Source organism: Gymnoscopelus microlampas (genome assembly GCF_963454915.1).
Source record: "Gymnoscopelus microlampas genome assembly, chromosome: 11".
Taxonomy (NCBI): Eukaryota; Metazoa; Chordata; class Actinopteri; order Myctophiformes; family Myctophidae; genus Gymnoscopelus; species Gymnoscopelus microlampas.
In genome coordinates this window covers 39081983-39098186 of record NC_139948.1, presented here as the reverse complement: position 1 = coordinate 39098186, position 16204 = coordinate 39081983, and the positions used below count along the sequence as shown (strand labels likewise).

The 16204-nt window shown below is 47.6% G+C and overlaps 1 protein-coding gene across 3 annotated transcripts in view; it reads right to left on the bottom strand.

Moving 5' to 3' along the window:
- bahcc1a (BAH domain and coiled-coil containing 1a) overlaps window positions 1-16204 on the bottom strand; it is a 105527-nt gene that overhangs the window by 58240 nt on the left and 31083 nt on the right. For 2 of the 3 annotated variants that reach the window (XM_084070908.1, XM_084070909.1), the window contains exon 3: window positions 273-455. In XM_084070908.1, coding sequence (XP_083927034.1) covers window positions 273-455 — 183 coding nt within the window. Of the gene's footprint in view, window positions 1-272; window positions 456-11283; window positions 11404-16204 lie in introns of those variants that run through there. The other variant, XM_084070910.1, reaches the window with a different exon arrangement.

Genomic DNA, 16204 nt, shown 5'->3' with positions numbered 1-16204 from the left:
ACAGAAACCTTGTATCTCCATATTTAAACTTTTCATGTTTTTTACGTCAATTAACGCCTACTTCGTCGTACAAGAATGTCAAGTAAAAGTTGTGAAAATAGCCGCATCGCGACACCTTTTGAGCTTGTAGATCGGCTATTTTCACTATTTCTGAAAGATGTCGTTCCATTTCCTGAAAAATAACGGTTTTGGACACAGATTTCCACCCGACAGTGACGATAGGTATGTTGTTATGTACGTGACCACACACATGGGTCTTTGTGTTATCATACCTTCGTGCGAGTGGGGGAACCATATCTGCGAGGCGCCGGAATGGGGTCCGCCGCGGAAGGAGGGCGAGGACGGGGAGGAGGGCGGCCGGGACGGGTGGGACGGGTGCGAGGGAGGGGAGCCCAGGCTGCTGGCCAGGAAGCTCCCCATGAAGGAGGCCGACGAGTTACCCATCAGTCCACTGCCTGGTGTCAGAGAGAGAGAGAGAGGGAGAGAGAGAGAGAGAGAAAGAAAAACAAAGTTAGAACACCGGTTCTCAAGGTTTCCTTGATGATCCAGATTCCTTGATGGGTTCCAGGGAGCAAAATAAGTTAAAAGTTTAAGAAAATACTTAATATAGCATCAAAATCTGTTGAACCACTTCGACTCCTCCAAACACTGCCTCTTGCCATTTGAAAATAGCATAAAATCAAGAACAAATGTGGCCCCTGGCACAACATATTCATATGGGTATCCGCGGCCAAATACATAATAATATGAGGGTCCTTGACATGAAAAAGTTTGAGAGCCACTAAGTTAGAATAACATAACACGACTGCGAATCGAACGGGACGAATGAGATGGTCCTGCTCACACCGTGGCGTCCTCTGCTGCCGCCGCCAGGAGTTCAGAGCGAGTCACACACTCAGTCAGCGTAGCGGCTACCTGAACGTCTACAGTAACAGCACAGCACAGCACAGCACCGCACAGCGCTGGACGCAGCTGTATACGAGGACATGTACACACATGGACTCCACTGACCTTAAGGGAGAAGAAGTGTTAACTCAGGCAGATCTGAATGCTGGTCTGGAGGGGGGGGGGGGGTGGGGAGGGAGAGAGAGAGAGAGAGAGAGAGAGAGCAAGAGAGAGAGAGCAACCCACAGACAGTGGTACTCGTATTTTCCTCTCTCTCTCTCTCTCTCTCTGCTCTCCCCATGGGCAGACAGAGGTCTCATCTCACAGCTGAGTACACACTTTCTCATGCTCTCTCGCTCGCTCTCTCTCCCTCTCTCTCTCTCTCTCTCTCTCTCTCATTCTCTCTCTCGCTCCTATTCCCCGGTGTCCCTTTCTCAATTTCTCTCCTTCCCTCCATTATCTTATGCTCTCCATCTCTCTCACTTTCATGCCCTCAATCTCTCTTATTGCTCTGCTCCACTTCAGCCTCCGCCTTTCTCTCTCTCTCTCCCTCTCCCACCCTCTCTCCCTCTGTCTGACTCACAAACTCCCTATGACAATCCCATACTCTTCCTCTCTTCTTTTCAGCTTTTTTTGGCCCCATTCATCCGGTCTTTTCACCGGAGCTTTCTTACAACCGCTCTCCTCTCCCCCTCTTCTCTCCTTTCTTCTCCTTCTCATCTCCTCTCGTCTCCTCTATGTCCAGATCCACATACATACGTGCTTCTTCTTCTAAGCCTCTTTCATTTCACTATCTCTCTGTATCTATCTATCTGTAAAGTCTCTGTTTCTGCCACCCCCCCCACGCACACACACACACGCACACGCACACGCACACACACACACACACACACACACACACACACACACACACACACACACACACACACACACACACACACACACCTTCCTTCCTGTATCTTCCTCTCTCCTTTCTTCAGGCATACTGTATAATGTTGCTTCTGTGTTTTTTTTTGTTCCTCTCCACACAATAATGGAACCGGCGAGGCAATCTGTCCCCGGCTGGCTGAACTGTGTGTTTAACCCATTAAGACCGGGAACGCATCTCTGCCATCTTAAGATGTCTTTGGCTATTCAAGTACAAATGTTCGCTTTAAAAAATATATATTGTATACTCAAAGATTTGCACACATTTTCAAATTTAAAAAGAAATAGCAGATCTACAAGCTCATCGCGCTGCGCCGAGCTTGTAGATCTGCTATTTTTGAATAGCCAAAAGATATCTTACAATGACACTAGATGCGTTCCCGGTCTCAATGGCTTAACAGGAGGGACTACAATGAGTAATTGACCATTCGCAGCGACGCCCGTGCTACCGCGAGGGCTGATTGTCTATTATGCATTGCGGAGGCAAAGGCAGAGAAAACACACTGATTAACCGCCACTTAAATTGCGTTCCCATTACGCACCCCGCCGCCGGCACACTTGAGCAAGGGGGCCCCCGGGCGCCCCGGCACTTTACACATTCATTTCCCCCAAGTCACATAGCCATGAAGTCTCTTTAATGCATATGCATGAGAATGACTGGGTGAGGGCAGGCATACTCGCACGCCACGCACACATACGTACGCACACACACACATACGCACGCGCACACGCACACGCACACGCACACGCACACACACACACACACACACACACACACACACACACACACACAAGCACAAGCCTTGGAGAACCTAGTGCAGTCTGAAAAAATTGTGAGTGTCAAATTAACTCTGAGGGAGGGTGTAAAAATGTATCCTTAAGAGAATAAAATCCTTGTTAATGTATCCATTTGTAACTCAGAGAGTGTTACGGGTCCATTTGGTAACATGTGTACATGCACTCTTTGACTTAAATTAACACTGAGGATTGTTGTTGTGTTTGACTGATGCGATCATAGTTGGTGTGATTTCCTTTCGCCATAAATCAATCAATCTAAACGTGAATCAACCCTTCTGTGAGAGCTGCAGGGTGGAAAGTCTTAATCAGTGTGACAGGTAGGGAGCCCAGACAACACGCACACACACACACACTACACACTAAGAGTCTCCACAGACGTGAAAATACAGTATGCACATATACACACACATTTGTGCATACGCACGCACGCGCACGCACGCACGCACGCACGCACGCACGCACGCACGCACGCACGCACACACACACACACACACACACACACACACACACACACACACACACACACACACACACACACACACACACACACACACACACACACACACACACACACACACACACACACACACACACCTCCTTCTCCAGTGCCATAGGTCCAGACAGGTGGAAATCCCCCACAATCCCTCAGCTTATCTCACAACGCTCAGCCTGCGGAGCAAACTTCTACCTCCAAAACCACTTAAACCCATCCTGTGTGTGTGTGTGTGTGTGTGTGTGTGTGTGTGTGTGTGTGTGTGTGTGTGTGTGTGTGTGTGTGTGTGTGTGTACGTGTACGTGCGTGCACGTGCGTGCGTGAGTGAGAGAGAGAGACAGACAGACAGACACTGAGAGAGACAGAGAGACAGAGAGAGAGCGACATAAAGAAAGAGACAGAGAGAGAGAGAGGTAAAGAGAGAGAGAGAGAGACCTGTATAGCACTCACATGTGGACAAGGTAAATGCATAACAGACACCTTACTATTTAATGAGCACATTTACAGCTGCAACATAAAATGGTTTCCAGGATTTGAGAAAGAAGAAAAAAACCACACGGCAAAGAGAGGGAGGTTTGTTCCACATGAGGAACAAAATATGTGTAAAAATAAATACTTAATGTATCACACAGAAAGGGGGCATGGTGTTGCTGAAGAATGTGATTGATATACAGTATTTCTCGGCAAAAGGCTTGTTTTTGAATAGTTGGACCACATTTTGCTGCCCCTTGCCAAGTGTTCAACTGATTGTGAACAATGGACCACCACCCTGACTAAAGCCTGGTTTATGCTAAGTTGCACACTGGTGTTGCGTGCCATAAATAGCAGATATACGTATACAAGCTCACAACGCGTCGCATTCGTGATGCGTTGTGAGCACGCAACTAAGTATAACTGAGGCTTTAAGAATCAACCTGGGGAGTGGGGACCACTGTTGTGCTGGGTTGCGAATACACACAGGGACCACTTCCCCTTCTTGAGATTCTATAACTCCTTTTTCTGAGGAATTCTGACTTCCCACTTAAGTGACCCATTTTTGCTTTTACTAAGCTGTGGGAATTGTGCCAGAGCTTATGTGACAACATAAGAGTCGTTAAGGAATGGTTAAAATCCTAAACGATCCCAACCCTACCAGGCAATTGCCTATAGTTTGCCTATGTGGACGTGCCGGTGGTGGGGATAGAACGCCTTAGCTTGACGCCATGCTTCAGTGATAGCAGTAGCTATGGCTAAAGCCGCGTGGCCAATCAGCCAGGTATATATGGATGCTAAGGTGAACGTATACATTACATGAGGGCGGGGGGGCACACAACAGCCAGATTATGATAAGAATCACACCTGCAGTAAACCACACAGTAAAATCCTCTGTGTACAGTCAACTCTGTGAGAGTGGTAAAAGTGGACGACTGTGGACCTGTAAGGGTTGATTGTGCTGTGAACTGTCCCTCATTTCCTCCATGTTTCCCTGCCACCGCTTGTCACTCCAATCTCCATGGAGACCACCTTGCAGACCCGCAGTATGAGGAACTCAACTTACTATCCGCTTACAGACACCATCCATCCAGTTACTGACACCAACTGCTTACAGACTAGTGATGGGACGATAATCGTTATTATCCTTTATCGTGATAAAAAAACACAGTAACACACACAATAATCGTATTGTGGAGATTTTAATTTATCGTGATTTTTTTTGCTGCAAATTCAGTACCACTTAAACCCTGTACTTGATACAAAACAGACCTGTAAAGAGTGCATTTTATTTCATTATTTTTGTGTTCATTTTGTTGACTAAGACTAAAAGACTAAAAGACTAAAAGACTAAGATTTCGACATTTAGTCGACTAAGACTAGACTAAGACTAAACAATTTCAGATGACTAAAGTAGGACTAAAACTAAATGGTGTGTTATTCAAAAGACTAAGACTAAGACTAAATAAGAATTTGCTGTCAAAATGAACACTGATTTCACTCACAAATCGATTCGCCCAAAATAGGCGATCGATCTACGGTACAAAGCTCACAACGTGTTGTGAGCTTGTAGATCGGCTATTTTTGGCGAATGTTCCCCCCAGAATAGGGATGCTGGGGGTTCAAGAGGTTAACAAAAGTTGCATTTTAAGTTTTAAGCATACTTTGATTATCGCGCTAATATCGTTGTAATTGCGATTAAGAATTATAGGGAATTTTCATATCGTCCCATCCCTATTACAGACACCACCCATCCAGTTACAGACACCATCTATCCAGTTACAGACACCATCTATCCCGTTACAGACACCACCCATCCAGTTACAGACACCATCTATCCAGTTACAGACACCATATATCCCGTTACAGACACCACCCATCCAGTTACAGGCACCATCTATCCAGTTACAGACACCATCTATCCAGTTACAGACACCACCCATCCAGTTACAGGCACCATCTATCCAGTTACAGACACCATCTATGCACTTACAGACAGACACCACCCATCCACTTACAGACACCATCTATGCAGTAACAGAAACCATCTACGCAGTAACAGACACCATCTATCCATAGTATATACAGTTATCCTGCACCACCCAGTATGGCAGCACAAGATAAAGATGGAATAGAGCAACTTGTCAAAATCGTCAACCTTTCCATCTTGGACATTCTAATTTCTGGCGTCTCCTGAGACACGTAAAAGCATAATCTAAACGGTGAGAAATGATCTTAATTTAATTAATGCCAGAGCAGCCATTCATCCCTCTCTCTCACCCAGGCTACCGTACTGGGGGGCTGCTGGGAGGAGCCGCCCCTGTTCTGCCCATCACCCCGAAAGAGCCCCAGCTCTCCCCGGCCCACATGAATCACCTAATCCTTCTGCATTATTAACAGGGCCTACCCTAGAGACAGGGGAAGGGGAAAGCCAGAGTGACAAAGAGAAAAAGACACCAAAACCCCCGGCTTCAGAGGGGAGGAGAGGAGAGGAGAGGAGAGGAGAGGAGAGGAGAGGAGAGGAGAGACAGTATCCTCAAAGGTAAAGATGGGGATGGAGCAGTAGATTAGGGCATCTGAATGTGTTGCAATTGAAATTTAACAAGACTAAAAGTCTAGAAGCCCCACTAATAGCACCTATAGATCAACGTTTGTTGTCTCTCCTATGATATAACATCAATACAGCATGGAATTGTGGACCAAATCGTATTCATCCAACGATAACAAAATATTCAAAGTTTTGGGTCTGAGAGTCATCTCATCAAATGGTGGTCTGTGGCTCCAATGCCGAATAAATAATGGACCTTGATATGAAAATGGTTGAAAAGTACTACGCTAGACGAATCAAAATCAGTTGTGTTGATCCTGCAATCTGCCTATTAGATTATGAGATATCTTGGCGTGCAAAATTGAAATTTTGGTGTGAGGGTAGCGCTAAATGGAAGGTCACGGGGTCAAAATCAGTAGAGTTCGTCCTCCAGGAAGCGTGAAGCTGCACAGCTAATTCCAAGTCCATCCAGCAAGTACATTTTGGAATATCATCGCTGTCGGCAGAAACCAGCTATGGCCATTTTTCTACTTTTTTTTTTATTTGAATAAATCAGTGCTATTGAACACCCTGTGTGTGTGTGTGGGGGGGGGGTTACAAATATTGAACCAATGAAAAGTATTAAAGAGCGCTTCTGACTAAATCTCCTAACTCCATTGGATCCTCAAACTGTCACTCAAACCAGCTAACTCCAACTTGTGGAGATAGTTGTTTTGTCCATCATTGATTAGAAAAAAAAACATCCACATTAATGGTCAAAAACCTCCCAACTCTGCTTGAGCTGTATTTGGGTAAAGTGATGATAATATAAGGACACAGTATCTGACAGTGTATAAAGTCACCGTACCAACTTTGATGAGGCATTATTATGTTGTTCTAAAAACATGTTTGTTTTCTTCATTTCCTGAAAAGTTCATACTTTGGACAAAGCTGGTTTCTGCCCGACAGCAGAGGTATGTTGTTTGGGACCAAAGTTGGGGACAGACAGACAGATGGAGGGCCAGACCGGCAGGCATCTGCATCTTTTGGGGCTACAAAACCGGCTCGCTTACAGGTTAACCATGCGTGATTACCATTAGAATTGACCCCGAGTCCGTATTTGGAATAACACCAGCCATCGGCTCGGGTTTAGGAGGAGGAGGAGGGGCAGACGGCACAGTGGTGTGGACACAGAATGATGATGACTACAGACATCACCTCTGTCCTGTTGGTGCACCGCTGACTTCATAGCCTGTCACTCACAGGCCTTGACCCCGCCCTCTCTGTGTCATGACCTGCTGACTGCCGCCAGGGATCTCCCACTGAGCACTAAACTAGTCAAAGCTCCCTCTCTGTCCCTCTCTCTTTGTCTCTCTCTCTCTTTGTCTCTCTCTCTCTCTTTGTCTCTCTCTCTCTTTTTGTTGTCTGTCTTATGACAGGATGCTGCAGCATTCTTACACACTATACCCTCTGCCTGCACCGGCGCCCTATTAAACAAGGCCTAATGTGGTGTTTCTCAAAGTAAGGTGTGGAGCCCCCCCAGGGGACCTTGAGGGGGTTCCAGGGGACCCCCCCCCCCTCAGTTAAATTAATCATATCATAGCATTACATTTAAAACCTATTTTGCACTTAAGACAACAAATCTTGAACCATTTTTTAATAACTTTGAAAAAAAAATGAACAACACAAATCTTCGCTTAAGGGGTCTCTACAAAACCTTTTCATATGGGGGTCCGCAGCCGAATACACATCGATTTAGGTGTCTTTGGCTTTTAAAGTGTTTGAGAACCACTGGCCTAATGAATCAGAGAGGTGTTGGTGAGAAAGCACGCAGGTTGTAAAAGCAGGGGCTGGGCTGGGCTGGCCCGGGGGCCAGGCCAGGCGCTGCTTCTTTTTTTTCTTCTGGGGGTGGGCGCCGTTGCCAACCAAAGCAAACGTAGGTGAAGTGGAGCGGAGGTCAGAGGCGTGAGAGCATTCGGCGCTGGTGCCCGCCACACTGTTTACTTAGTAGCTTATTAACCCTTTTAGACCGGGAACGCGTCTGTTGAAGATTTCTTTGACTATTCAAAAATAGCAGATATACAAGCTCATAGTGCGGCACCGAGTGCCGCACTATGAGCTTGTAGATCTGCTATTTTTGAAAAATCATGAACATTTGTGCAAATCTTTGAATATATGTATTTTTTAAAGCAAACATTTTTAACTCAAATCTTTGCTTAGGGGAGATTCTTTCACAGTTTTTTGAAAAAGCTTATGTTGCTATAATCAGTGCTTCTCAAACTTTTCATGTCAAGGACCCCCAAAATTATATGTATTTGGCCGCCGAGCCCCATCTCAAAATATTTAGTTCCAGGGACCCCCAGAAGCAAAGATTTGAGTTAAAAATTTTCGCTTTAAAAATGTTAACGATTTTTCAAAGAAATTGCAGATCTACAAGTTCATAAAGTGCTGCGCTATGAGCTTGTATATCTGCAATTTTTGAATATCCCAAAGAAATCTAAAATGACACAGATGCGTTCCCGGCTTTAATGGGTTAAAAGGGCCGACACGGACCCTCCGAGCCTGCCACTGCCAGAGCCAGCTCCTTGTAACGTGTGTTTTCTCTGCATGCCCGGGCTCTTTTTTTTTCTCTCTTTTCTTTTCAGTTTTTTCTTGTTTTTTTTTTAGAAGCGCTGTTTATTTATTTCTCCGGGTCTTAAGTCTAGTACGGCCGCTTAAGAAATGTGCGGGGGTCATGTGTGTCCTAATCGGCACCGATCCCTGACAGGGATGGAGATTAATCCTATTAGAGAATTAAAGGAGGGGGGAAGCATGGGGAGGGGGGGAGGGGAGGGGGGGGGGGGATCCCCACCTCCCTCCCTGACATCTAAACCCCCACCTTCTCCCTCAGTTGTTGTCAACATCACACGCGCACACACGCACGCACGCACGCACGCACGCACGCACGCACGCACGCACGCACGCACGCACGCACGCACGCACACACACACACACACACACACACACACACACACACACACACACACACACACACACACACACACACACACACACACACACACACACACACACACACACACACACACACACACACACACACACACACGTATGCATACAGTATAGGCAAACATCCACAAATGTAGGCTATAGCACTACATCCTCTCTACAGCGTGGGTGTAAGGGATGGAAGAGGCTGGCTCGCATGCACGCACACACACACACACACACGCACGCACGCACGCATGCACATGCACACACACAGGTCTGTGTAGAAGGCCCCCACTGATGGCCTGGAGTGAACAGCAGGCGGGGAGGCGGAGCAGGCAGGGAAGAAGGCGCGGTTGCCATGGGAACAACTGGGAAACAGCGCTGGAGGCGAGGAGGCTGCATGCGAACCATTAGAACAGCAGTGGGCAGATGCAGCCGGTCAACGGTCAGAGCGGTCTCTATCTATCTATCTGCACCGGACCCCTGTTTGAAAGGTTCGGTTAAGTACGATACTCAAGTATTGTACTCAATAACAGTAGATGTACTTAGTTCCTTTCCACCACTGAGTGCCGTTGAGCCCCCAACTGCTCCAGTGGAGCTACTCAGCGTGTGTGTGTGTGTGTGTGTGTGTGTGTGTCTGTATGTGTGTGTGTGTGTGTGTGTGTGTGTGTGTGTGTGTGTGTGTGTGAGTGCATGTGCGTGCGTGCAGGGCATGGCTGAAAAAGAGCACTCATGCCTGGCACCTACCCTGGGTAAATAAAGGTACCGTAGGTGTCATAATTTGTGACACGTTTTGGGCTGCGATTGTGCTCCCAATGCCCGTTAATTTGACACCGGGGTGAGTGGTTGTTGGTGATGTTGATGTGCCTTTCAGGTTCACAGTAATAACACTGGATCCAGGCTGAAGCCCGGGCCAACAAAGTGAAGAGAAAGAACGAGAGTTGTTATAAGACGACCGGCATCCACCCACGACGCGATGTTCTTTTTCAGATCGACATTCCCTTCTGGGGAGACGCACTCGCTCGCACCCCCGCCCACGCGTACGCCAAGGAACACACATGACTGCATCTATTGTCTAGGACGAGATACAGTTAACAACAGGATTTTCGCCACGTATCGTATATCCCCAGCTGCTCTTGAAAAACGAGCTGAGGAAGTCGTCCTCTCTCGCTGTGTCATCCACCGACGGCCGCCTGAAGGGACGGATGGACGCGTCGTCTAGACAAGGAGACCAGACAGACGAGAGAGAGACAGTGACAATTGAAAGGGAGAGCGAGGGAGAGAGGGAGAGTGAGAGAGAGAGAGCGCAGGTGTGACTGCATCAACCTGTTCTCCACAGCTCACTGCTCAGCAAACACCGGTGAGGGAGGAGAGGAAGGTATGCTGATAGATTGAAATACAAACACACGCACGCACCGCGCGCACGCACACACACACCCCCCCACCCCCCCACCCCCCCCCCCCACCCACACACACACACACACACACACACACACACACACACACAGAGCAGTGTCTGAGAGCAGCTTCCTCCCCTTTCCCAGGGTCAATAAAGTCTGATTCATATAAGTGGTGCGCTGGTGTCGCTCATTGAAAATAGCCGATCTACAATTTGTAAATCGGCTATTTTTGGTGCGGCACCCAATTATAAATCAGGCGTAAGCTTGAGTCAGTTGACGTAAAGTACTGTGTCGCAGCCAGCCTCTATAAACCTCTAAAGCATGTGCTTTGTGATCACTGCTCACTCTCTCTACCCTTATGTCATCTCCCACGAGAAAGCATACTCCCTTCCAAACCCCATCTCAACTAAATTACATCAATATAAGTAAGCGCCAGATGATCAAAGACGAAAATAATACATCGGCCCCTTCATTTCCCCCCACGCGAGCCGGCGTAAAATCTGCGGCTGGCTTTTGCGGTAGCGATCTCTGGCACTCCGTTGAACTGAGCTCCCTGACACAGCAAAAGTAGGCGCCAAAATCATAAACCATCCCAGAGAGCAGGGGGTGTTGATCCGAGACCGGTTCGAAAGAGCATAAAATCATCGCAAACTTTCTTGAGCTTGTGATCCTCGATCAACACTCCTCTCCTCTCAGACGCTTTGAGAAACACGAGTTTTAGGAGTGGAGAATGAGGAAGAAGGAAAGGGATTGAAGAAATAGAGAGAAAGAGACATCTTGGAGTCTTTACTTACCAAGGAGAAACATAGCGCAAGCAGGAAATTAATCTTGAAAGGGTTTTTCTCTCCTTTTCTGTGACAATGTCTTTCTGATTAGAGCTTCCTCTAGCTGAACTGTTCCATGCTCTGCCCAGAAATCCAGACGGACGCTAGGCAGACTTTACACACGCGTAATACAGACATAAATACAAATCACACACTTCTAGAACCTCTCTTGTAACGGAGGCGAGTGGGGGGGATCTCCAACTAGAGCCAGCGACTGCTCACACCAACGGTCCCAGACAGACTGTACACGCTACCCTGGAGGGCCGCTGACTAACCCAGCGCCTACTTCCTCACAATAAAACACAGGAGGAATTTCAGATGGCTACTAAAGTGGGGGGATTTCCTTCAAACAGTCATAGTCATCTTGAAAACATTAGTGCAACTGGTAGCCAAATTCATCCTTGGTTCGGAAACAACTGTAGCGCCTGGCCTTTTTTGTGTTATTTCTTTTTTTTTTCTGCACCGCTGCCCCTTGCTTGACAATCTCCCTCCCACCGGGCTTTGTGTGGGTTTTGTTTTTGGGTTGGGTGGGTGGCTGGGCTCCGGCTCGGGGAGCGAAGCGGACCTCCCGTCCTCCGAGACTCCTGGCGGGGGGGCTCATCTGATTGGAATCAGAGAGTGAGTGAGAGAGAGAGAGAGACCACGCAGTACGGTCCTGGAGCCTGGCCCAGCGTGGGGGTGGGGGGAAAGTGCCAGCAGCACACGCCTGCATCACTCTCCACACTGCGTGCCTGTGGAGTGACTTTAGTGGATGTGGTCACCACGGGGGTGGGCAGAACTGGAGTGAGAGGCAGAAGCAGATGGATGGATGGCTGGATGGAGAGAAAGAGAGAGAGAGAAAAGGGTGTGGACGCACGTCCAGAAGTGCGCAGAGGTAGAAAGACGGTTCAGAAGAGGCACGAGGCAGGATCGAAGAAAGAAGAGCGTGTGTGTGGTGTCTATTCGTGTTGGTGTGTGTGAGAGCGCGTTGTGGTCGTCTTGAGTAAGTTGGCAGCCCGTGTTTGTGGAGTGGCTCGGTGGTCAGCTACTTGCTTGTGACTCCGGGGTGGGGGGGCTCTGTGAGAGGGTTTCTGGGAATTTCTTTTCAAATATGTTGCACAGATAGAATTGGCTTACAGGGGGCGGTCGAAGCTCTCCCACCACCTCGCCCAGCTGTTTATATGACATACGAGTTGGACACGACAGGGATAAGAGATTCTAATCCTAAACAAATTAGCCCAACTGGCTCGTCCCAACTGGCTAGTCTCGCCTTGGCACGGAGCCTAAAGAGAACAAGTTGATCTGGTTCAGGCTCACCACAGTGGAGGCCACACAGTAGGGCTGGGAAATTAACCGGAAATATGTGGAAATATATATAAAGAACTTTTTTTCCTTTTCTTTCTTCTTATACAAATTTACACAAACTATTTTTTGTAATTCTAATAGATTTTTTATAATCAACTAAATCAATTAGTCTGATTAACCACTTAACCCTGTATGATACTTCGTTATACATTGATGGCCTACCAAAATTGTGAAAATTGCTCACAACGCGAGCTTGTAGATCGGCTATTTTCAAAAAAGAAAAATTATAATTATAATCGTTATAATCATGCATGGTAATAGAGGCAAACATTTGAAATAATCGTAATATTGCTTTGAGGTCATATTGCTCAGACCTACCACACAAGTCTAGGGAGAAAGTTTCTCGGGGATATTTTTCGTTCTACTAGCGTGGAGCTAAGTCAATGAAGATCCAGACATCCTAAAGATATACGCTCATCTGGCGTGACCCACTGTTTGCGCGTTCAGTTGGCAGTGTGTGAAAATGATTCAGCCGTCCCGACAAGGCGATGGAGGGAACACATGCCATACAACCCCCCCCCCCCCCCACACACACACACACACACACACACACACACACACACACACACACACACCTACCACGCCAGTCTTCCCCGGTGGGAGCATTCTCCCTCACATTTACCACAATTAATCATTTATAAAGCCCTGTCAGACCGACAGAGGTTTCTCATTGTCAAAAGAGGGCTCCACCGCTCGCCCAAAAATCTTTTCACTCCTGTGCCAACAGTGGAGGAGGGCGGTAGGAGGGGGGGGGGTCGGGTTGTGTTGGTGGGTAGGCGGGAGGGGAGAGCAATGTCTGGAAATGTTCCCTACTGAAGACACATTTTATAGGCATGGTAAATACGGGGCTGGACACACAGCGCCGGAGCAGATATTTGCTAACACGAAGGCCAGAAGTGTAACGTTTTGCAGACAATGTGAGCTTTCAATGTCAAGCCGGGGGGTTGGCGAGGGCGAGGCGAGCTGTGCCTCCGGTTCAAACTCCCTAAAAAAAAAAGGCCTGGACATGGACTGTCCAGGCGAGGAGGACAGAAAATAGCTTGAGCTGGATCTCCTCGTCGGTGGTGGGATCATGGAAGGGTACAGACAAAGACAGCAAAGCTTGTAGCTTTGGCAGGGGCCGCTGAAATGGACCTGGACCGCACCGGTGGGAGGGCTCACTGTGTTCCGTGTGAAAGTGGAGGAGGGTGCTGAGTCACCGGCCTCCTAACTGGGCATGTAGACACATAAGGAGACAGGCAGACATTCCAGGCTGGGATACATGGAGGTGGGAGGACGAGGACATAAGTGTCTCGTCATCACCCCAGCAAAAAAAGAACACAGTAGGACCAGCCAGGCCACACACGCACCCACACACTCGCCCATGACATAATGCTAAATGTGTTCAAATGTCCCCTCCATTCAGTCTCTCACTCAAACTCCAACCGCTTCAGGTTTAAACATTTCATAACGTCACAGGAAACCCACATTATTCCAGAAAGGAAACTGTTTTCCTTGGAACCACACTCCCTAGTAGTCAGTATTTTCAGTCCAAACCCGCCTTGTTATTCTCGCCACACTGGTTTTTAATTTACTTTTTTTCCCCCACTTATTTTTTTTTAACTTCATTAAATCTTCCCTGTTCCTGCTACCTGTTACAACATTTTGCTCTCTGCGTCCGTCCGAATTAAAGAAAACAAAACGGAACCAAAGAACCGCGAGCGTTTCTCATGAAATGGCCAATAAAAACGGCTTTGACATTTCGCTGAGAGCTCCCAGGGCCGGCGGCGCTTCCTTTCTGTATACAGGACGGCTATACACTCCTCAAGGAGAGCCATTTGTTATCTGTCCAAACTTTGGTGAGTGTGCTTGTTAACTCGCCCATTGTTACAAGAGGAGTGTGGAGGGTTGGGTTGGGGTGGGGTGGCGGTAGAAAGATGGGGGATGTTTCAGGGCCGTTCATTCGCCGCGTTCCGGCTCCTTATTCCTGAGGCATGAAAATTGTGATTATCATAGCGGGGCTCATCCATCTCGCTCGCCCAGTGCACACACACACATGCGCGCCAAAGCGTCCACATGTGCGACTCGCTTTCTCTGGCTCTTCCCATTCTCTCTCTCTCTCTCTCTCTCTCTCATCTGTTGTTCCCTCTCCCGTGATCATAAACGCGCGTTAAAACATGCACATGTGTACACAGTCTCTTTCTTTCTCCCTTGACACACATACACAGAAACACGCACATGCACACGCACACACACACACACACACACACACACACACACAGTAAAATCCTCAGTGTTCGTTTATCCATTTGTAACTCTGAGCAGTGTACAAAATGTAACCCAAATGGGTTACATTTTGTACACGGCTCAGAGTTAAATTAACACTCAGGCTTTCACAGCGTACACACACACACAAGAAAGAGCCGCCCACAGCTGTGTCAGCCCATCTTCTAACGATCCAATCTGTTTTCTTTCCCATGATGTTTGCCATTGGCACGGGGAGGAGAAAATCCGATTTACTCCCCCATAGGGCCTGTGCAGTTGCACCGATATGGAAAATGGTTTCAGAGGCTCTGCTCGAGAACCATAAACGTTATTTCGGTCTCCTCGTTAATGACACACAATTCTTTCCCAGCATTGTCGGGCCTCGCAGAGGAAGAGATGAGTGGAGGAGGGGGGGGGGGGGGGGCTACGTAGGAGGAAGACAGGAAAGGGGGAGGAATCCTCCTGGGTTCCCCACTCATGAGAGTCCAGGGGAGTCCTTCACCCCTCATGCTGCTGAGTCGCAACATCTGAGAGAGCTCTCTCTCTTTCTCACACACGCACGCACACGTGCGCCCGCCCGCGCACACACACACACACACACACACACACACGCACAGTGACACTCACATACACATAATCATTGAGGCTGAATCAAGCTCACACAAACAAATGAATAATCATTTCCATAAGAGACAGCTGTTGAAATTAGAGTGGAAAGATATATACCCTCAATGGAATCAAGACAGAGTCAAAAAAGAATCTCTCCATCGTTCTCTCTCTCTCTCACCTATTTCTCTGTCTCTCTCTCACACCTTTTTCTCTGTCTCTTTGTGTGTGTGTGTGTGTGTGTGTGTCTCTCCCTTTTTCTCTTTTCTAAGCAGCATGGCATATTTGCCTGCAGGGCTCAAAGGGGACGTGCAATAATTGTATCATACATCCCACATATATTTTCTTTTATTGGCGACAGCAGCCAATAGCCTGTACCGATCCCTTCCCGAACGCGGCCGGGCACACACGTCACGTGTACTTGTACAAACACGTTTTGGCCAGAGGCACTTCACGTCAGCAAACAGCGCCTCAGCCTCCAGTAATTAAAATGACGCTGTTAAAAACTACATTTAAAAAATGACACTCCGACAAGCCAATAGCAAGGCACTAAAACCTCCCGTATGTATTGTTGTGTATTTTCTTTAATGCTATGTTGATGAATTGAATACATAGGAGTCGGACCACAATGGAAACAAGGCCCCAGGACTTTTTTGAGTTTTAGCCTTAATCTGTTAGCCTTAACCACGTTCTGACT